Here is a 22,015-nt window from a genome sequence, read left to right as displayed (position 1 = left end):
AGATTCTGATGTGTCATTCCTGAAGACATCAAACTTGCAAGATGCTTGCAGCTCTAAAACAAACCTTCACAATGCTGCTGTACTTTCTTCTCTGCTTCTGGACTACCTCAGAGGTTAAACAAACTCTCAGCATTAATTATTGCAGTCCCTAAGACCCCTTCATCATGCAGCCAAGCTGCCTGTAAACAAGCCAGCATCTCTAGAGGGATCAACACCACACAGCTGCTCCCCAGCGCTGGAGGATTTTGAGGTAGATTTAAGGGTTACATCCAAACAACTAAATTGGCTTAACTATTTATAGAAGACAGACTTTTGCCATGCTGGATCTCTGGCAAACTGCTGCGACAGTAAGCAAGGCAGAGTAGCTATTCTTTACCAACACAACACTACAGGTCTTTCCTGGGTGTGGCCTGGCTACACACAGTTTCAGAGTGGCTGGCACAGGCCACGCAGGGCAGGGCTTTTCTTCTGTTCTGCACAGCACTTGCTTCACAGAAATTCTTGTTGGTGCCGAGGTCTCTTACTGCAATCGCTGAAAGCATCACTCAAAGAAATGTTTCCCTCTCCTCTTATTTTAGGAGCATCCTTTGAAGCAGAGCTTTCAAAAGTAGCACACAACTTTCTAAATCACTTGACAAAGCCGTTCTGTGTGTTGCTGGCTTTCCTGGTGCTAAGCTATTGCATCACGAAGCCCCTGTGCAAACAGACCTGAGCTCTGCACAACATCCTCCCGGCAGCTCACATCTCCCACAGCAGGTTATGTGGCACAGGCAGTCCTGCCCAAGGAGCTTTGGGGCATGAACGGAACACGATATAAACAGCTCCCAGCAGCTCCACAGCCGGAGAGTTTCATGCCGGCTCTGAATGAAGACAGCTCCGCAGTACGTAAGTGGTAACACTACAGCAGGCACACGGAGAGACAGACTAGCACCACAGGGACCCCAGACTAAATCTCCACCTTTGCACAGTGCTAACTTTGGCTCATCTCTACCGCTGCAAGTACCCCCCACAAGGCAACGTTAAATGACGCTGAAACATACTCTCTTCCCATCAGTTCCTAGTACGTTTAGTTTATGAATGAGAAGAGCTCATGGTCCATGGTGCAGAAACACAGGAGAACCTTCTCCTTTAGCATATAGGGCACAGAAAACAAAGGAAGCATTTTTGCTCCACGAGTTGCCTGAGGATAGGCCTGGGAACAAACACTATGGAAGAAATGGGCCATGTTCAGCCAGTCAACAACCTGAAAGCACCTATTAGCAAACACCAAACTCCTAAGTACTCCTCACGATGACCTTGCAAATAAAAGGCCCCTTCCAACACAAACCATTCGATGACTCTACAAAGAAAGCTTTGTCTGTTAACATGTCTAAGAAGCAATAATGGTGAAAGCTGTAGAAGTTGTTGGATCAGTCCCTAAAAAGCACCCGGTGACTGCCACTTTGTTAATTTACATGGCCAGTGCTGACTCATCCAGCAATACACAACATGACTTAAGAACTGCATCCAAAGACAGAAAACAAATTCCTCATATAATAAATAATCTTTATTTTATAAAACATGTTACAAAGCATCTACACCATTCACTGGTGGAACATTAGTTGCTATTACACAGTAATTCAAACACAAGTTATTATTTTGCACTAGTTCTGCAGTTTCCTTTCACAATTTGCTCTAGCCACTATGGACTAGCCTGAGGACAGGTCCCACCATGTATTCAACAGCTTGAAAGTTATACTTGTTCTGGGTCTGTGATTCTATGCTGGAGCCCACTAGACAGACTGCAAGGCTTTGCTCTGAGACATCATTACTAGCTCTACCTCATAAAGTCACTCCTAATTGCTCTATTGTTTTTTGACGCCTTTAACTTCCAAAGCCTCAACATCGAACAGTGTTCTACTTCTTCCAACCAAGTTTTCCTCCCAGCCATTAAGTGCATTATCTTTCAAAACATCTTCATACCAGGTGTTTCACAGACACCTGCAGTCACTAATTGACATCGTTATTCACTCAGGCAGGTATGGGCTGTACAGCTCCCACAGCAGGGCTGTAACCACGCATGTGTAAGCTGCACACCAAACCTCAGCAGAGGTCAGAGTCCAAATCAACAGGACTGCTCAGGAAACTCTTCTTGGTGGGCAAGTCAGCAGCTGCGCTGAGAAATGAACAGGCTGTTTTCACCTACATTTCTTCAGGACTTGCTGCTGAAAGCCCTTACTCTCTGGTCAGGCTGGCTGCCGAAATTCTTTTGGCTCCATATTTACTGCAATCCTTACTAGGGAAAACCCACCAGACATCCTTCAACTTGGGAGCCCACGCAAACAAAAGCAGCACAGCTGATCTTTACGCGGGTGTCTAGCTTACTCCTTTTGACTCCTACCCATAAGCACCACCGCAAAACACCTTGGACTCCTGCTTCTGTGAGGCAAGCCAGATGCTGGGAAGTGCCATGTTCAGGTGAGAAAGTGCTGATGATGGATCATAGTGAGACATGCTTCACTCAAAGCAACAGCATTTTGCCTTTATACAGCACAGCTTGACACAGACCACCAAGCCTCCATAAAAGATGGCTCAGTGTTAACAAATGAAAACACCCCATGAGGTAGGTAATACTGTACCCACTTTGTTAAGTGGGTAAGCTGAGGCAAAAAGACTCCTTTGACATGCCTGGCAGCAGCAGCAGAGCTGGGAAAGAACCAGCCAGCCCTTCCCGTCACCCTTCAAGGATCAACAGTCTTATCACTATGCTGTGCTAAATGAGTGACGTTTCCTTTTCAGGACCAGCTCACCCACCAGTTGGCTCTGCTAATCTGAAGTGGTTTGGGCTCTTCAGGTCTTTGGCTGCAACAGGCAAGGCTCACAGCAGACCTGGCACCTGAGCTGCACTGGAGGCCTGGTGCTGAGGCTCAGAATAAATGATCATAATAGTAACAGCAGTAACAAAGGAACAGTGCTTAAGAACATGCAGTGGAATAAACACTAGAAGCTGCCAAATGGGGGAGTGTTTTTCCCTGTAAATGGGACCAAGTAAGTTAACGCTTATTTCCCCCGCCCCCCCCAGTCAGGTTCACTTTTTTGCTTAAAAAAGGCCAGAATCTGTGCCTCTTGCTTCTTTGATTATTAGGCTGTGAAATAAGATCTCTTACCCTATAAATGCTCCCTTTTATAAAATGGCCCAGATCCAAGCAGGGAGACAGAAGTAAATTCAAAGCCCAGGAGTCAAGGCATCAATTCAGATGGAGAGCCAAGTTTAGGTTTCTGGCTTGAACAGGGCAGAGAACAGATTTGAAGCTGGGTAGCTCTTCCACCTTAGCCACTGTGTTTTGAAGAAACATGTTGGCCGCCCTTCAACCAGAAATGCCCATCTGGACCTGAGGAAACATTCTTGTCGAAACTGATACCTTATGGTCCTGGGGAAAAACATCAATGCTGGTTTCAAGTGTTTTTCAGTTGTTTTTCCATAGAGCTCCCAGACATCCACCTACAGCCCCCACTATCCCCAAAAACTGTGGCAGACTCTGCGTTCAGATACACTGATTTGAATCTAGGATGACATTTTGAAAGACAGCAGAAATCCACAGCCTTCACTACAAATCAGGTTCTGGCCCCTGTTCCCTTTAGATTTCAGAAACAGCCAAGTAGAGACTGCAGACTGCTGCAGTAAAACACTCTGCATTTACTGTTCTTATTTTTAAAAGTTTCTTGCAGCTTGGAGAAGGTATTTGTCTAACAATCTCAAGGCATGTCGTTTGGACTCAGGCTAGCTCCATGCCCTGCCTGCATTTGGGCCAATAAGCACAGCAGAGCAGATTTTGGCATTCTTCAGACAAATTGGGGCTTGGTTCATCAGCCAGAAAACCACTTACTGGTAGGTCCTGATGGTGCTTCTCATAACAGAGTCGTGGTCGCTCAAGGAGCTAAAATCAGTATTTGCAGGGTGGGGGAGCGGGTGGAGTTTTAACAGTCAGGGATGAAGAACAGGGAAAACGTCAGAAAAGCGTTTCACATCCAGGTACCGTATCTTTGGGTGTGTTCACAGGGCACCTAGTCCTGCAAGGCGCCAGTGCTGATTAGAGCTTCTGGACACTACTGAAAAATAAGTTATTAATATGTTGTTAAATAAGTTATTAAAAGGAATTAGAAAGGGTAGGAAACGACCTACCTAAAATACTGTTCTTTCTAGAGTCACACTCTAGCTCAACCACCAAAATTGTTTCTCCCAAAGGAAACATAGGGATAATGAACAAAGTGCAGTTAACAACCATCATTTTGCATTTATATAGCACCTCTCAAGTAAAAATCTGAAAGTGCATAACACAGATGGATCAGCTCCATCACCCCCAATTCACAGATGGGGAAATTAGGCACAGAGTTAGCGTTATGTGACTTGCCCAAGGTCACATAACGAGTTGGTGGAAAAGCCAGGAATCCTAGCTCTGACGAAACACTAGAACATGCTTCTTCCTAACAGTATGAAGAGTCACTCTAACTATCTAGACTGTACAGGACACCAAACATGAAGATCTAGTGTTATTTTCTTCTCTCTTCCAAGATTATACCAGTGCTGAAGGAGTTAGCTACTAACATTACTATTTACACCTGCACTGCTGGACTGGTTACGTTCAGTCTGTAAAATTAGCCCTTCTTTCACTCCTATCATTTAACGTATGCTTATGTACACACTCAGCCAGTCTCTGCCAGGCCAAACACTGCAGATCCAGTGAATCCATGGCATAGCTCCATGGATTTCAATGGAGTCATGCCAGGGATAAATTTGGCTCCAGAATTGCTAACGTGTGTTGGCTCCTCTCCCAACAGTGGCATTTCAGGCACGATCCCCTTCTTGCCAGATTGTGAACTCAAGGAAGTCTTTACCTAGCATCCAGTCAGTGTTTTTTGAGATGTCCATTAGTTTTCAAGTACAACTCATCAGTCCTCCGACTCCTCCAAGCGTGGTACTTCTTCATGCTCTTCCTCCTAGCAAAGCGGCAGATGCTGACCATGAAAACCCAGGAGACAGCGTACATGATGACACCACCCAGCTTAATGTACCATCTGGGTTTGGGAGAAGCAAGCTCGCAGTACATCAGCCAGGCCCCCACTCCAATCCGCACCCCAGTGAAGAGGACCACGAAGAAGAAATCCACCACATCACCTGTGAAACTGTGGTAACACCCCATCTCCTTCAGGAACCAGCGAGCCTGCAGCAGTGGGTTGGTGATCTCACTACCAAAGATGACGGCGTTGACCTCCGCAGCTGACTCCCCGAGTGCCAATGATGCTGTGATGCCCAGGATGCTCACCAGATGGTGGGCCAGCATCAGGGCACCCTCTGCCTGGAAGTACACACACCAACAAAGGTCGAAGAGGAAGTAGCCCAAGCTAAGGCACAGCACATGTACCTGAAGAGTTGTGTTTGGTGATCCTGAAACATAACACCAGAGAGAGCTTTAAAGCATGGAGGCAACAAGCAGGCAGGTTCCAAGATAAGAAAGGGGTATTCACCTTCAGCACTGGCAGACTGGTATTAGCTTGTACTGATCACAGCTCCACTGGAAAAGTCAGGCAAGTCACAATACTATAGTTGTTAGTCTAACAGCTGCGCACACGTAATGGCCACACAGTATGATCACACACTCTGCCAGACTGCAGCTGGGGAGGGCCACACACTAGCAAAATACAGTACCAGTCTCTCCTTTCCTCTAGTACTTTCCATCACAGAGCAGCTCTGATATCATTACAATCATCATTCCTCAAGTGGCCTGGATACCAAAGCGGTAGGAGAACCCCACTTTATGCCGTCACTCACTGGGGGACTTGGGACCACAACTTCATTACTTACCTGGATGACTCAAAGGCCAGGGACCATCAATAAAGCCAATGTATGCAGAGAGACAGGTAGCAAGGATGCCGTGGGTTAGCGTGACCAGCCTGCAGCTCCATTCGTAATTCCGGTGCTTGTAACGATGGCAGAACCAAGTGTAGAGAGCCAGCCAGGCAAGCAGACTGCAGGCTACTCGCACAGGCAGGGGGAACAGCATCCTGTCACAAGAACAGAAAGACAAAACGGATCAGAAAGTCTGTCCTTCGGCAGTGTTAGCACAACCCCAGCACAGCATGTCATCCGTAACCATCCCAGAGTGTACAGTGCTGTTTCCTGATGGTGTTGCTTCCTCCTAACAATTTTTTTCTGCAGAGGAAGCGTGGTTCCTCTGGGGAAAGGCCTACATCAAAGAAGCGTATCCTTGAGAATTAGGGCAGATTCCCCATGTGGCCACCAGCAGACAGACCCCCACCAGTGTCACCTCAGCTGCGGGAAGACACACAGAAAGCAATGACCTTGTGAGGCAGCGAGTTCCTAGCCTGGTTGAACAGAAAACATACTACAACTTGGTAAAGCACCTCAGAGGACTTCCCCAACCAGTCTGCAATGCAGGATCTGCTGGGATATGTTAGTGCTCATCTGCACTGCCTGTGGGACAGGCTGAGGAGCACCACATCCAGCAATAACACTTTGATCCAGAGCTACGCCTGCCCTTTAGTTTTAGTTCCCTGCCCATATATCTGCATTTGACTGGTCTGCTTATGTTGCCCCACCTGACCTACTCATCCTGTCACGCTGTTTGCTAGCTTGGTTCCTCCTCTCCTGAAACAAAAAAAAGATGAAAATCCAAAACACACAGTCTCTTGCTAGGTCCACTGCTAATCAATCTTCCCGTTGCAGTGACACCAACTGCAAATAAGTCAAGAGAAACATAAAGGCATTACCATCTCCTCCTGCTACTGAATTTTAACCTTCTAGCACTAACACATTTGCAAGATAATTCGGGGGAAAAACACCGTAAAATTGCCCTCATCCTCCCCAGGAAGACTTCCAGTGGAATGATATATAGTTCAAACTGCTTCATGAGCATGTGAGGACAAAACACAGATTAGAACAAAGCAACCCCCAGCAAATGGTGATCAAATCAAGTGGCCCACCACCTTGGGGAACAGCCAAGCACCCACAGCCAGTCCCTTTCCTACCCTTGGCTACACACCCTGGGCGCCCCTCGCCTGCTCCGCACCTCCCCTGGGCAAGGCACTGGGCACTCCCTCCTCTGCAGTTTGAGAGGCTTAAGACAAGGTGCAAACCACTTAGTTCTCCTAACCGCGGGCTCCACTTCATCTTTTCTGGCCCCAAGACCTCCAAATCTTTTTGATGCGAGAAGATTAGAATCTATACCCATAAAAGACTTTTTTCAGCAGTATTTCTTTCATACACCTTCCCTCACTCACTGTGCAACACAGAATCTCTCAAACAAGCAAAAGACATGCCAGAAGATTACAGTGCACAAACATCGGTGGAGGACACTGGTCTGGTTGCTAAAAGCCCCCCAGATACATAACACTCTAACATCTACATCTCGTTCACATTTGTAATACCTTTCCATGAAAGATAAGATGTGTCTCATTGCTCCCGAGCATTCAGGGAAGAGCACCAAAAAAAGCCAAGCCACGCTCTGGGATACGCGAGTTTCCAGTTGCACAATAGCAAAGCAGCCCTGGTCCTGCTGGCACCCGCCGAGCCGCGCCGGGAGCACCGGGGCTGCACGTGACGAGGCGTCAGAGCTGCGGTGCCCAACCTTCCTGCCCGGCCTGTTGCAAGAATTACCAGGGATGGCTTCAGGAGGCTGGGTAAACAAAACCATTACGTTATAATGGGCTTTGGGAACATGGGGAGATGAAACAAGGATGTGATTAACTGCTCTGCCCAGGTGTTTCCTTTGACATCCCTGGTACGTGAGGTCTGCACTGCATTCAAGAGCCAGGGCAGGTAAGGCAGGAGGAATTCTGATGTGACAAAAGGGATTGACCAGCTGGAGAAGGCTGGCAGAAGGAAGAGGAATGACCTTTAAAACGTTTTAAGGTATTTTCCACACCTACACGTGAAGAAGACATTTCTCATCCCCTGGAAAGAAAGAAGGGGTCCATCCTCCAGCTGCACAAAGCTCAACATCTATCATGTGCATATACACTATATATTGCACCTGTGAACGATGCCTGTCAGCAGGGCAATAAAACCCAGCAGTAACTGTACTATTGCTCGTACAACCAGTAGCAGGGTCGGGAATGACAGCAGGCTCTACAGTAACTGTATGTGCTTAAAACCGAGTCCGAAACAGCCCCGCTCTCCCCGAATAGAGCTTAAAAATTAGATGGGCACCTCCAGAGCTCAAGAATTAGATGGGCACGTCCAGCAACGCGCCGGTTTTGTTTTTGTTTTTTTTTTTGAGAGAGAAAATGGAGGAACCCGGAGCGGCCCAACGCCGCGCCGCCAGCCGCGAACCGCGCCGGCCGAGCCCGCTCGGCCCCGCTCGCCCAGCTGCGGGGCCCTGGGGGCCTCCCCTCGGTCCGGCCGCCCCCGCAGCGCTTCCCGCGACCGACCCGGCCCCGCGCACCCACCTGCAGGGCCGCGGTCGCTGAGGCCGGCCCGGCGCCCGGCCTCCGCCGCTGGGAAGAGGAAGCGGCGGCGGCCGAGGGGCACCTGCTGGCGGGGAGGAGGGACGGCAAGGGCGGCGGGAGCGGGGGGAGGGGGGCCCGGCGGCCGCCTCAGCCCGCGGCGGGAGGGGTCCCGTGGCCGCCGGGCGCGGCCTCCCGCCGGCCCCCCAGAGGCCGCCCCTGGGCTGAGGAGCTTCGCCCCACGCGTGTCCCCGAGGGAACGCGCCCCGGTCACGGCCCGGCCCCCGCCGCGGCCCCCAGGCCCGGGCCGCCCCTCGCCACAAGCCCGCTCCGGCAGCCCACGGCTCCGCTCTCCCCCACCTTCACCTCATGCAGAGAGCAGCAGAGCCCAGGGCTGATGCGGGACACCCGAGGTGCCGTCCCGCCGCCTTCCTAAGCTGCGATCTCTCCCACCCAGAAACAGGTGGTTTGGTGGGTTTTTTTGGTTTTTTTCTCCTTCATCCTGTCAGGTTTTACCTTTTGAAACACAGAGGGTGGGAACGGCTTGTCCTGCTTCTTACCGCACTTGTAATAAGCCTGTTTTCAGCTGGGTATCTATCTTACTTTTCCCGTTCAGGCCAGGCACAGGCTCCTATTGCTACAAAATGCCAGTCCTTTAGCTATTTCAGCATCCTCGCTAGCGTTAACAGTCCCTTTGCTTCTCTGACAAATCCTAGGTCTCATCTTGCTTTCCTCCGCCTTGGCTGCACCAGGCCCTCTCCAAAAGCCTCGGTAACAACAGAGATGGAGCTGTTCTGCTGTTCAGCTTAGGTTAAAGAAGAGTGTGGACAGCCAGCCAGAAAGCTACAGGGCTCATGTTGACTCATGGCACCGACACTCAGCAACCAGGAAGAACTACAGGGACACAGGGATGGCTGCAGAAGGTGGCTTTGGAAGCCCTAACAAGGCAAAGGCCACTCGAGGTAGAATACAGAGAAGTGGTGGGGGTTTTTGATCATACAATGCGCAAAATTTGCATCTAGCGAGATGCAATGTGGCAAATTAAATCATCTCCCCATGGATTGTACCAGAAGTTAGGTGCAGCTTATACACTAATTTTCTTGTTTGCTTTGTGCACAGTCAGCCATTTAAATGGGCAGGCTGAGTTGCACTAGCTCATTTTGCCTGCAGATGAATAGCATTCAGCAGAACAACTCAGGACAGGCACCTCTGCTAACAGCTATTTGCACACTGCTACCCATTTTAGTGTAGCTACACCCTCCCTCAGCAGTATGTTCTTTCTTATCTTCTTTCTGTAGCTACGCTAACAAGAGCTTACACAGAACACGTTAGCTTGCCAACACTGGGAAACATCTCATCCAAAAATAAACTGGAAATATGTAAGAACTGGAAATACACAAGAAAAAGTCACTAGCCTTCCACAGTGACAAGGCACAACTGCTGTTCACTTTTTTTTAACTGTAAAAGCCTTCAAGGATATTTGACAGACATTAATCAGCCACCTGTATTAAAAATTACATTCTTTGAAATGTTAGCAAATAAGAAATCCAAGGAGATATGGAGGGTAGAGCCAGATGCTTTTCTAGCATAACCTTAGAGGGTTTAACACTAAAACTATTCTTAGATGAAATGTGGTGCACAACCACCCAAGGGCATGCACTTTGCTTCAAATCTCACAGGGTAACTACCATTAGTTGTTTTGCATGCAGACAAGCTGGGTCACTGGGTTACTGTCCCAGGAAGAGTTTACTTGGTGGAAACCAAGCCCAGGCCCACATCCACTCCAGACAGCAGAGTCCTGGCCCAGCAGTAGTAGTTTTCAGCTGGAAACAGCCACTCAGCAGTGGCTTAGGATGTCTCATAACACCCAAGGTGTTCTCAAGCTTTTAATTGCTTCTCCAAGGATAGTGTAGACAAGCCACCTTGCAACCCAAGCTATCCAAATGGGTCATTCCTAGGATGAAATGCAGGAACAGAGAAGCATTGGTGCTGCAGGAAAAAAAAAAAAAAAAAGGCAACCTGGGATGGAGGCCATAACCAGTACTTAACAGTTACCCTGTGACCTTGCATCCACCAAGAGCAGACACCTCAATTTAACATCCTGTTCATTGGCGTGGCAGGTTATGGGTTCATTAGTCACAATTCTGAGCTTCTGCTGACCCTCATCTATCCTTCACACCTCAAAGCCTGAGCTCCAGAGCATGTGACTCAGCCTGTGCTTGTTTCCCCACCAGCTCACTGCTTCCTGAACTGCAGGACATGAGCCAGAGCACCGTCAGTGACTACCAGCCTTAGCATGCTTAGGCTACCCTCAAACCTGTTTTTCTCAGCGTTAACTCCTGTTGCCTCCTTAAGATCCGGAACAAAAGAACATTCCAGCAATCGTTTCTTTTTTTTTTAAAAAAAGAAGAGAACATAACTTTATTAGAAGTCTCATCATTCATAGGAGTTTTTGGCAGCGCACAGTGACTCTGGCAAGAGTTCATAGCTCATGAGGCCAGGCCCCCAGAGCCATGCTGGCAACTTATTGGGAGCACAAGGCTCCTGTTTTTCTAGACATCTTAGCCTGCTAACTTGTCTGGATTCACAGCTGCATTGCATTCAAAGGGCATGTCAGAAGTTAGGTTATTTACTGTTACTTAATTTCTTCAAGCACCTTATCCCAACCCCCAGCCAAGGCAGCTATCTGCCCTGAACAGTGCTAAAGTTAGTGCGATAAGAGGCAGGGAGGAGCTGGTAAAGCTGCATCTGCACAGCAGCTGCATTCCTGCGGCTCCCCTCCTTCACCTCAGCAGCAGGGGTGACACCTCACTCGAGCCAGAGCCGCACAAGCTGTTTCAGGGGCTCTTTAGCACCATGAAGCAGCTCCTCTAAACAAGGCCTTTGGAGGCAGGAAGGAAGGGCAACCAGCCTTGCTAAACCTGAGGGCAACACAAGGCCATTTGTTTCTCAGCTGTAAGCAAGGTTTGTACAGGAGAGTAAGTCTGAACTGCAGCCTTGAACAGAGGGAAATTCACATTAAAACCCCAGGGGAAATGTCAGAACACAGTTCTGAGAGGTAATGAAAACAAGAGAACTGGTCCATACTCCAAGACCTGCTGGTATGGAGCAATGCTACACTTGAGACTGCCTAAACATTACTGTCACCCCTGAAAATATAGTCACCCACTAGATTCATTAATCATGCATTCAGGTTAAGTGGCTTGTAAATGAGCCAGCCCCAGAACAGAAACTGGGTTCTTCTCTATCATCTCCCACCCACAAAAATGCCTGATTTTGTTGGTGTGTCTTTTTTCCCCAAGCAATCCAAGGCTAGGTGAACACCTGCTTATGAGTTTATTGGCACAAGTCTAATTCTTGACTCTTGCTTACAAGGGCCTGAGTCAGTCCAGTGAAGTCACACTGCTCTAAGATCAGTATCTGCTTGAATGCAAGTATTAAAAAAAATATATATATCATTAAAAACAATGAGGTAAAACGTTGCCTCACCTCAAGTACCATCACTTCACACTCAAAGGACAAATCTGCTCTACCCCTGGAAGTGCTTGAATCTTGTTAAGAAGCTTTCATCCAAGTACTCAGTCAAGCGTGTTGTCCAACTCCAGGATTAAGGGAGAGTGAGGCTCAGTAAATCTTTGCTAGGTCACACCCCTACCTGATGGGTAGATGGTATTTTTCAGGGTTGATTTTCTGGCTCTATGCTGTAAAATAATTCTGCCTCCAATATGGATTATAGAACATGCAGTCTGTGCAGTTATCGGTTGCATACTGAATGCAAGCCTGGCTTTGCCACCTCCCTGAGCCTCTACCATCGCTGCAGAAGGCAGGGAATCAGAGTTAGTAGACATGCCAGGTTCCTCAGATTTCCACTAGAACCCCTCTTCTGTCAGTTTTCTCCTGTTCCCAGCGCTGATTCATCTCCCCCAGGGGTAGCAGACCGCTGCCAGTGCCAGAAAGTCAATTCCACATTGCTTTTAGGAGTTCTTTCCACAGGAAAAAGCTTCAGTAGCCAGGACTGCAGCCCAAGGGACTGTCATCCACAACCCGTTAACGAGCTGCCAAGTGCCCATTACATCTCACACAGGTGCATTCACACTCCTCAGGCTTGTCCAGGAACAATTTTTTTTTTCAACATTTTTCTCCTGACAAAGCGGCAGATTTCAAGCGTGAACCCCAAAGATACAAAGTACATGGCCAGGCCTCCAGCCTTGAGGAGCCAGTTGGGATCAGGGGATGTCACCATCACGTACATGATCAAAGCTCCTCCTCCGATCCGCAGCACCAGGAAGAGGAACACAAAGAGGAAATCCACCACCTCTCCCAGGAAAGTGTGGTAACAGCCCATTTCCCGCAGAAACCAGCGGGTCTGGAGCAGTGGGTTGGTGATCTCACTAACAAATACAACAGCGTTGACTTCTGTAGCAGACTTCCCGAGCCCCAGCACCATGATCATGCCACAGATGCTCAGCATGTGATGGAACAGCATGAGGTACCCCTCTGTCTGGAAATATAGGCACCAGCCCAGGTCAAAGATAAAGTAACCCAAGGTCAGGGACAGCACGTGGATCTGGAGAGATGTATTTGGCGAACCTGAAACAAAAGATACATGTTAGTCTGGGGTCTTAAATGAGACATTCTTCTACAATATGGAGCAATACAGGCTGTGAGTATATCTCTTTCCTCCTTAGTTTCCAGCTTTATCCTCTGGACAAGTGCCAGGCTGGAAGCTTAGATGTCTGGTCCTGCTCTCCCTTCACACTTCAGCCTGCCCAGCAGGCCCAGGGAGGCAATCTCATCCTGCCATGCTTCTGTTTCTCTTCCGCTCTCCACCCTTCTAGAAAGCCTGACCCCCATCTGCAGAACTGAGACGTGATGATAGAAAACAGCAAACAAAACCCCACAGCCAGGTGCAACACCTTATTACACCCTTAAAGATGTGAGCAGCACTTGATCTATTCCCAACACATTGCTACACCTATGCTGCAATAAAATTATGCTGCCAACCTGAAAACTTCCAATATGTACATGAACTAAAAAAAAAAATAAAATTAACATTAAGAAGTGGTAAGGGCTGGGAAAGAAGCATAGGAGTTAAACCCCTGCCCCAGACACACCCCAAGAACATACACATAAGGGAACAGACAGCAAAAGCCATCAGCCCCCCCCAGCTCCACCTGTAACAGAACCAGGAGCCTGCAGCGATGACAAGGACATGTGTCAGGGTGAGACTCCAAACATACCGGCGTGGGTCAGAGGCCAGGGGCCGTCCAGGAGAGCCACGTAACCGGAGAGGCAGGTGACAATCACCCCGTGCAGCAGGGTGACCAGGCGGCAGCTCCACTCGCAGGACCGGCGCTTGCCCCAGCGGCGGCAGCAGCAGTACAGGAGCAGCCAGGCAGCAAGGCTGGCCCCCACCTCCAGCACCACGGAAACCATCCTGCTGGGCACAGCACCAGGGCCTCACGGGCACAGCAGCCCCCTCGGCCGGGGGCGCCCACCCGACCCAGCCCACTGGCTGAACCACCAGGAAGGGGAAAATAAATAAATAAATCAATCAACCAACCCACCCACCCCCCCCAAAACAACGTGCAAACCAAAGTCCCCCCAAACACACCTTGCACCCTCCCCGCGGGCACGGCGCCCCCCCCCATTAGTAAGACCCTGGCGCGCCTGGGGACAAGAAAGACCCCGCCCCCCCCGAGCCACAGCGCCCCAGACCCCCTCTGGCCCTCGGGGGGACCCGGCTCCCCCGGCCCGGCCCGGCCCGGAACTACGGCAGAAGCGGCGCCGGGGCCGCCCCGCTCCTTACCCCGGGCTGGCCGGGCCGCCCGCTCCGGCTCTGCGGGACAGCCCGGGCGGGAGGCGGCGCCGCTCCGCACCCCGCCGCCTTTATCCGCCCGGCCCGGCCCGGCCCTCCCCGCCCCCCGCCGGGGCAGCGCCCGCCGGGGAGGGTCCGCTCCGCGCCCCCCGGGGCTCCTCCCGCGCCCCGGCCCCGCCGCCCGGCCCGGTTCGGCCCGGGGGGCACCCTGCCGCCGGCAGCGCGGCCGAGGGGACACCGGGGCAGGCGCTTGGGGGCCACCCCCGCCGGTTTGAGCCTCCCCGCGGGGTCCCCGGGCTCCCCTGCGGCTGGAGGTGTTTCTCTGGGGTGAGGGGGGGTGCGGTGGGGGGGTCCCGCGGGGCCAGGCCGGGGGAAGGTGCCCCCGTCCCGCGGGGGTGGGGGTATTTGTAAAAGCGGCGGCTGCGCTGCGCCGGGCGTCCCCGCAGGGGCCGGGGTGGGTCACGGTGGGCAGCGCCGCGCTACGGGGCTGTGGGGGGAGGCTGGGACGACCGGGCGCGGGGGGCGGTGCGGGATGCGCGGGGGGGTGCGGGCTGCACGGGGGGCGGTGCGGGGAGCGGCGAGGGATGCGCGGGGGCGTGCGGGATGCACGGGGGGCGGTGCGGGGAGCGGCGAGGGATGCGCGGGGGCGTGCGGGATGCACGGGGGGCGGTGCGGGCTGCGCGGGGAGCGGCGGCGCAGGACACGCAGAGCAGGATGAGTGAGCGCGGAGCTGGGCTGGGGCTGAGCACCGGGGCTGGGCTGAGCACCGGGGCTGGGCAGAGCAGGAGCGAGGCACCAGGAAAGGGCTGTGCTTCCTCCCAGCCCTGACAGCCGGCTCCAGGCCGGTACCTGCAATTTCTGTTTATTCAATTTGCTTTAAAAACTGCCGAAAGGAGGTTGTGGCCCCCAGACCCCCCGACCCCCCTCTGCAGCCACAAGCGCCCGGTGCTGGGGGTGACCCCGAGCGCTCGGAGCGGGACAGGCCCCATTGTGGTCACTTAGGCCTGTCACATGCAGCACTCCGCAGGACCTTTCTCTGTGTTCTACAAGCTCTGGTAACACATCAAAATATGCTTCTAGTTGCACTGTGGGTTACAGGATGCTCAGAGTTCTCTGCCGACGCCTTGGCCCCTGCTCTGAAGCAAGCCCCAGGCTGCGCAGGCAGGGACCCCCGGCACAGAGCAGCGGGGTCCCACGGCAGCTCGGGAGCTGGTCCCTGCTGGTGTCTGCAAAGGTGAGCCGGAGCTTAAGCTCAGCCGATGAAGGCATTGCATCGGAGTGCTAGGACCTATGCTAATTCTACCAGGACTGTAAGTCCCAAGGCTGTGAGCATCAGGAGTGATGAGGGCACTTGATGGAATCATCTGGACACTTAGAAATGCCCAAAGTCTCCCTTCAGGCCACAGGGAAAACCGGGAAGGGCAAGGAATCAAGCCACGTTCTCCCAGCTTGCACTCATTCTCCTTGCAGGTGGAAAGGAAGGAAGAGGAGGAAAGAAAGGGGAATAAACAATGGAAGAAATTAAATACCAACAGCAAATTGTTAATTTTCCAGCCCTGTCTTTCTTGAACTTGGACACTGCTAAACACCGTGGATGTATCAGGTACCCCACCTCCTCTGAGTCTGCACACTCGCTTTGAGCACTGGAGTTGCTACAGCAGTTCAGTGGAAAAGTCACCCCTGATGTCAGTCATCAATAGGAGAGCATCGCCAATACGCATCCGAGCGTCTGTCAGCAGAAAGGAAAGTCGGGAGGATTTGTCCCTTCTATATTCTGAGGGTGTCAGTTCAGTCCTCTCTGGCTAAGAGCAGGAACTAGAGACCGTAACTTCCAAGGGCATGATTTGATTTTGGAGCTGAGTGGCATCTGGCTTATTTCTCCAGAGAGCTTATGAATGACCAGACCACAGATAAAAACAAAAGATGAATGGGGTTGCACCCCTTATACTCACAGGCGGTAGGGATGGGGGACCCACAGAGATGTTTTTAGACAGGGACTCAGCTGACAGCTGCCTCTTCACTCGCTCCTGGGGTGCACGGCGCTGATGCTTGAGTCCTAACGGTGGAGGAGCGCGGAGGAGCGCGGAGGAGCTCTTCTCAGGAGAAGAGCAGGGACAGAGCGTGGAGGCTGTTGCACAAGGGCTGCTTTGGTAGCAGCCCAGGTAGTTCAGGAGATTACGTGAGGTCTTATAGCCACTGTGAGGCACCTGCTGGTGAGCAATTGTTCCCTGCATTGCTTATCTATGGCTGTGGGAGGTGACTCTTACTCTTGGAAAGCTGGAATTTCCTGCTCTGTTTATTTTTAATCCCTTAGATGCTCCTGTGAGACTGGAAGTATCCCTAGAAGACAGGAATTAAGACCTTTCCCTTCCAACTGTAGCTTTTTGTGAAACGTACAATCTGCTAGGGATTGTTTTCCTGTTCAGGACCAGTTTATCAATAAAATCTGAGAGATTTGTTATTGTGTTTGTAAACTTTTCAGTTGAGATCAGCTCTCATGATGTGTTTGCACAACACCTGGCGCAGCTTGGCTTTGATCTCAGCTGCAGTACTAATGTGCAGGTACCGTTATTCAGCATTTAATACATTTGTAATTACCTTCCCAGCTTTCAGAAATAATATTCCAAAATGTAGGCAGTGCTGTTTTTGTGGGAGCAAATTACCTGAGGAAACTTCTGAAAAATAAATGTAACAGTCCTTGTCAGTTAAGAGCCAGATTTTGATGCTGTTGTATCTATTCAGTACTATAAGGGTGCATACATGTACAGTAACTTGTAAATATATTATTGTAGATAGTTTGCTGCCTTTCATAATTTTGTTTTTGGTGTCTTTTGACAAAGAGGCTCACAAACCTCTGGGAGCCTTTACCAAGTGTTTAAGGAGAGTGTCAACTGACTACTGAAACCAGTAGCCAAGTTACAGCTCAGCTACCAGGTACAGGATTAGCGTAGGAGTTACCGAGTAAAATTTGCAGGCTAGGGTTATGAGGGCAAGCAGAATGGTCACTTCTGAGCTTTTATGTAATTGCTTAGAATCTATGAAATGACTCGAGATTTTTAACAATAGAAATGAGCTGGAAACTAGAGCTTTGCCAAGGGTCAGTGTAATAAATGTCTTCTATGATGAATGGCAACAGAATCAGCTGTGATATTCATCATTCATGAACTGTGCTGGTTAGTACAAGCTGAGGACTGGGAGAAGGGAAGGACTGTCATCACCGTCGCCTACTGGGGATCAAGTCATTTGTCCAAGATCATGCAGGAAATTAAAAAAGACAGGGTGTCCCAAAGGTACAGATCAGTAGTTTAAAAATTATTTTTCCTATCTGCTAATCTTTAGATATTCATAATAGCCAAAAGGAAAAAAAAAAAAGGAAAAAAAAAAAGGAAAAGAGAGAGTGTCAATGTCTTAGCAACATGCCATCCTGCGATGCATTTGGTTCCATTGTGCAGAGTATTAATTTTAAGAGGGGCTGTATCTTAGGAGGGAGAGGCTGGAGCAAGATCCCTTCATGCCACTTGAACATCTTTTTCATATGGAACTGGCTTTGAATAAGGATTGTAAAATTATTGCTTAAAAAGTTGGAAGCTTCTTAAAGGGTCTTTATAATCACAGAGCAGCAGCCAGCCACCCCTCTTTTTCATCCCTAGCCAGGGCTGTTGTTTGGTCCAAATCCAGATCCTGCTGACTTTATTCATAGCATTGCAGCACGCTCAGTGAACAGTCACATGCAAATCACTTCTTAGGCTGGCATGAAAAAAAAGATTGTTTCATCCTCCATCCTCCTCTCGTGGTGCTGGCCAGCCCTCACAGGAGCTCCACTGAGGTGCTTCAGTGGAAAGGCCTGAGGAAAGGCAGCGCCTGGAGGGAGCGGCTGTGAGCTGGCCAGTTATCCCCTGCACCTCTCCCTTAGGACATCCCTTGCAGCATCCCTTCTCCACGGCCACAAACCCATAGCGATGCACCTGGCAGGGTTCAGCCTGTGCGATTGAGTTGTCAACGCACATCGGCTTGTCTTAGCACGTGGGGCTGGTGCCACCCCAGCCAGGGAGAGAAGAGGGAATTCTCCTTCCACATGCTTTATCTGAACATGAGGACAGGTCAATGACTGGCTTTCTGAATGGACTTCTTTTAAACTACAACAGAATTGAAATTTTCACATGAAAGTATACTTTTTTCTAATCTTTTAGATCAGATAAGAAAGAAACGTAACTCTGGAAAGGTTTCTTTCAACAAAACCAATAAAACGCTAGCACATTTTAGTTAGAAAGCAAAAAAAAAATTTTGCTGAGTTTTTCATCCTGTTTCTCCTACCCTCCACCATTTTAGTACAGATCCCTTAGTCTCACCCCACCAACCTCCCAGCCTGTTTAACTCATTTGCTTACACAAAATTAATGGAAATTAATCTGGAAAAATACATAAATGTAGTATCAACCCCAATTCTCTACCCAGTAACAAAGATCTTGTGTGTGAATAAAACCAGTTACCAGTCCCCTGGTTGTGTACACATGAGTACATTCATTTCTAGAGATCTTCCACTAGTAGCATTTGGCAGCGATCGGGCAGACTTTTCCAGCAGGACAGAGCCGGTGCGGGAGGGCAGCTGGGCGGGTGGTGCTGTGTCTGCAAAGCTTGCCTTAGCTCATTGTGGGAGCCCACCATCACAAGCAATCCCATGGAGGAAATGACAGGGGTCAGTCTGCACAGGGGGGGCATGTTGGCACCATCACTGAAAGGGTGGTCAAGCCCTGGAACAGGCAGCCCAGGGAGGTGGTGGGGTCACCATCCCTGGAGGTGTTTTAAAAAACATGTAGATGTGGTGCTTAGGGTCGTGGTTTAGTGGTGGGCTTGGCGGTGCTGGGGTAACGGTTGGACTCGATGATCTTAAAGGTCTTGTCCAACCTAAATGGTTCTGTGATGCTACGATCCGTCCCTGCAGCTGACCTAGCGAACAGCTGGCTGAGTTTAAGGCAGTTGTTGTAGCACAGTTGCTTTGAAATACTGTTGTCGTATCATTCTCTTGGCTGGAGGAGAATTTGTTTTTTCCTCAAGAATCCTGTGATTAAGGCACACCACAGAAAAAGCTGTCATCTTTAATTCCTGTCACTCTGGCTGTAGGAGACAGTTCTCGCGGGGAAATCCCTGTTAGAGACAGCAATGGGAACCTTAAGAAATCTGCCAAGAACACTCACCCATGCAGCTGCACCAGACTGTCACAGCTTAGCTTTACCATGATTATATGCAAATAACTCCTTTCACATCCCTAAATATAGTTGGAAAGCAATGGAGAACAAGGCTTGAAATCAACCCTCCAAGCATGTAAGAAAATGTAATTAATGGCAGAAAGAAGGGCCATAGCCATCAGGAAAGTTAGATTAATACTTCCCATCTACATTTCTTGCTTTCCCAACATAAAATGTGTTTGAAATCACAACAGATTTTGTTGGAAAAAAAAAGGTTTCATTTAATTTTAATGTTTTTTCAACTGAAAAACAGATATGATGAGTGTTTCAGAGGTGAATGAGTGGGGGTAGGGAATCCAGGAAACAAATACAGTTTCTCCCTTTTTTGTGTTAGAACATTTTGAAAAACTTATTTTAGTGTTTTTTTAAAAAAGAAATATTTTTCTTAGTTTTCATTTTTCAAGAAATGTTACCTTATTTTTTCCAGTCCTTTCTCATTACTATCGGTGTCTGCTTCTATAACAAAACCTCACTCAAAGCAACAAATGCGGTTCTATATACAATGTGCATGTAGGGTTCAATACTTTGTGTAAAGGTAGCTGGTAAACTCTGAAGGTCCATAGACTCCCTATGGCAATAAATCATCACACAGGACTGCAGGAGCAGGATAAGAAACAATGGATCAAATGTTTCCCCCCCCCCCCCCCAGAAGTGACAAAGGATAATTTTTACTTAAAAAACCCCAAAAACCTCACGTTTACAAAAAAAAAAAAAAAGCCATCAGAAAAAAAAGACTACTACTCAAAAATGACTATTTACAATCTGTGAACCAGATATTAATTTACTCTAGTTCCACTGAATTAATTACTTGTACCCATAGACAACCTGACCAGGAATTTGTATTACTCAAGTCTACTTTAACAAAATTAAATATCTACCTCTTCTCAAGTGGAGAGTCACAAAGTAACAACAATTTCCCTGGTGATTTGCTGCGAAAGTTGAAGTTTCCTACACTTTGGCATCTCATGAAATTAAGAAATTCCTTGCACACACAAACATCAAGATTCACACCTGAGCAATACAACTTGTCCTCCCAGGAACAGAAGAGCATGCTGCAGAGAACAGGCAAGCTACATTACTTACAGTGCAGGAAAGCTCAGGACACATGCACACCTCTACACCAGAGAGGTTGTTCTCGTTTGGTATCAGATAAAACCCAAAGGATGAATAAAAGAAAGAAGGGAAGGTCAAGACTAATCCTTGTCCCATCAAATCAACGCAAACTGCTTTTGTGTTCAACGAGTCAGAAGTTCACCCAAGGTTTTCGAACAGTGACATCCTCCAGTGGGGCAGTGAGGCCAGCTGTGAACAATAACAAGACCTGGACACAAATTTTGCAAAAGACAACCATTTTTTTAAAAGGAAAAAATAAGAAGGCTCTAAAATACTTAATAAAAAAAAAGGGGGGGGGGGGCAAGAAAAATGGGGCGGGGGGGGGGGAAGCGCCTTTAGAAACAGAGCAGAATGGCTCAAAGCAAAGCGAGTTTGGTAGTGGATAAAGCACAGTGCCATTGACCTTGGAAGTCAGTCGAAAACCAAGGCTCACACATCTGGACACAGGTCTCTGGTGAAATGAAGTGGGTAACCTCGGCTCAGTTTGGGGGTTTGTGGTGTGTGTGCGTGATAGTAACAGCATGATAGACCCTTCTTATGGGAAGCTCTGAAATGAGTGAGGGGAAAAGAGGGTCCTGATAGAAATCCTTCCAGATTAGGGACTGCCAGGCAATCCAGTGTGAATGCAGAGATTTGCTAGCAGAGGGCAGTGTTTCATGCTAATAGTGCTAAGCAAGGGCTCGTTCTTGAAGTGAATGCCTGGAAGAGGGTTATAATGTCACTGTTGGCGTTGAGAATCCTTGGGGGAGGTCGGCTGCAGTTTGAGTCCCTGGAGAGTTCTGCTGCTGTGGGTTCCCTTAAACAAGACCTTCATTTGGCAGTGTTTTGAAGGCACCGGAACGCCAGATATTGCCCCAAGCATTGTTCCTAGAGAAGTTGGTCCATAGCTAGAAGTCAGAGCTCCTTTTATACAGGATGGAGGAGTCATCTCAGTGGAGGTAGGTAGGTTGATTCCATCGGTACCAAGATCTGTTTGCAACACAGGGAATAAGAGCTACAATTGCCATGTTGTTCACAGTTTCCCTTTGACATAAAAATCATTATTCCATTTGTAACCTTTCTTTGACTTGGCAGGCAGCGAGTGACCCTTTGCTCCTATAGGAAACTCATAGCAAACCCCTTGGCTTTCTAAGCAACATCTTGCATTGTGCTCGTGATTTCACACACTACCTGGCTGTTGGACTTCCTCCATGTGAGAGGAGGTCTGATTTGTGGCACAGGACAATCCGTGACTCAGAAAGCCCAGCAGCTATGGGGAACGCCCTCCGCTCTCTGCTGCCTTCTACTAACAGCATCCTTGATGCGATGCAGCAGAAACTACAAACGCAGAGAGGCCTGACCAGCACAGACAGTGGCAGAGGCATGTTCAGTGTAATAACCAGAAGGGCTCTGAGCCC

The 22,015-nt window shown here is 49.2% G+C and overlaps 3 protein-coding genes and 1 long non-coding RNA gene across 11 annotated transcripts in view; 1 reads left to right on the top strand and 3 right to left on the bottom strand.

Moving 5' to 3' along the window:
• Positions 1-1,536: 1,536 nt before the first annotated feature.
• On the bottom strand, positions 1,537-12,070 carry LOC130141746 (TLC domain-containing protein 5-like). 6 transcript variants are annotated; one of them, XM_056322906.1, is made up of 5 exons: positions 11,932-12,058; positions 7,426-7,673; positions 5,843-6,042; positions 4,876-5,425; positions 1,537-4,089 (listed from the first exon to the last, which is right to left on the bottom strand). In XM_056322906.1, exons 1-4 carry the CDS (start codon positions 11,941-11,943, stop codon positions 4,887-4,889), a joined length of 999 nt encoding a protein of 332 aa, XP_056178881.1. In that variant the 5' UTR covers positions 11,944-12,058; the 3' UTR covers positions 1,537-4,089; positions 4,876-4,886. The 6 variants fall into 6 exon arrangements, with proteins under 6 accessions (XP_056178881.1, XP_056178883.1, XP_056178884.1 ...); XM_056322909.1 differs by lacking the exons at positions 1,537-4,089; positions 7,426-7,673 and adding an exon at positions 10,131-10,431 and having other exon boundaries at positions 4,250-5,425; positions 11,932-12,070; XM_056322905.1 differs by lacking the exon at positions 1,537-4,089 and having other exon boundaries at positions 4,250-5,425.
• LOC130141747 (TLC domain-containing protein 5-like) lies at positions 11,760-14,310 on the bottom strand. Its single transcript, XM_056322911.1, has 3 exons — positions 14,252-14,310; positions 13,683-13,957; positions 11,760-13,032 (listed from the first exon to the last, which is right to left on the bottom strand). The coding sequence occupies exons 2-3, from the start codon at positions 13,876-13,878 to the stop codon at positions 12,542-12,544; spliced, it is 687 nt and encodes a 228-aa protein (XP_056178886.1). The 5' UTR covers positions 13,879-13,957; positions 14,252-14,310; the 3' UTR covers positions 11,760-12,541.
• A 151-nt stretch (positions 14,311-14,461) lies between these two features.
• Positions 14,462-17,398, top strand: LOC130141748 (uncharacterized). 3 transcript variants are annotated; one of them, XR_008819162.1, is made up of 3 exons: positions 14,462-14,587; positions 15,341-15,863; positions 16,575-17,398. It is a non-coding gene; the product is annotated as an uncharacterized LOC130141748 (long non-coding RNA). The 3 variants fall into 3 exon arrangements; XR_008819163.1 differs by having other exon boundaries at positions 14,486-14,574; XR_008819161.1 differs by lacking the exon at positions 14,462-14,587 and having other exon boundaries at positions 15,039-15,494; positions 15,731-15,863.
• Positions 17,399-20,954: 3,556 nt separating this feature from the next.
• POU2F3 (POU class 2 homeobox 3) overlaps positions 20,955-22,015 on the bottom strand; it is a 42,487-nt gene continuing 41,426 nt past the window's right edge. Inside the window, exon 14 of the mRNA XM_056322772.1 lies at positions 20,955-21,587. Within this exon, the coding sequence (XP_056178747.1) occupies positions 21,548-21,587 (40 nt within the window). The 3' untranslated portion in view covers positions 20,955-21,547. The remainder of the gene's footprint in view (positions 21,588-22,015) is intronic.

Source organism: Falco biarmicus, chromosome 20, assembly GCF_023638135.1.
Source record: "Falco biarmicus isolate bFalBia1 chromosome 20, bFalBia1.pri, whole genome shotgun sequence".
In the NCBI taxonomy this organism is placed as follows: Eukaryota; Metazoa; Chordata; class Aves; order Falconiformes; family Falconidae; genus Falco; species Falco biarmicus.
This window is presented reverse-complemented; position numbering and strand designations above follow the sequence as displayed.

Bases quoted from the DNA above. Each gene is read 5' to 3' on its own strand.
- LOC130141746 (XM_056322906.1), bottom strand. The intron at 6,043-7,425 runs GTATTACAAATG...TTCTTGTGACAG, and splicing joins ATCTTATCTTTCATGGAAAG to GATGCTGTTCCCCCTGCCTG. The intron at 5,426-5,842 runs GTAAGTAATGAA...GTTATGTTTCAG, and splicing joins CTGGCCTTTGAGTCATCCAG to GATCACCAAACACAACTCTT.
- LOC130141747 (XM_056322911.1), bottom strand. From the start codon at position 13,878: ATGGTTTCCGTGGTGCTGGAGGTGGGGGCCAGCCTTGCTGCCTGGCTG. The intron at 13,033-13,682 runs GTATGTTTGGAG...CTTTTGTTTCAG, and splicing joins CTGGCCTCTGACCCACGCCG to GTTCGCCAAATACATCTCTC.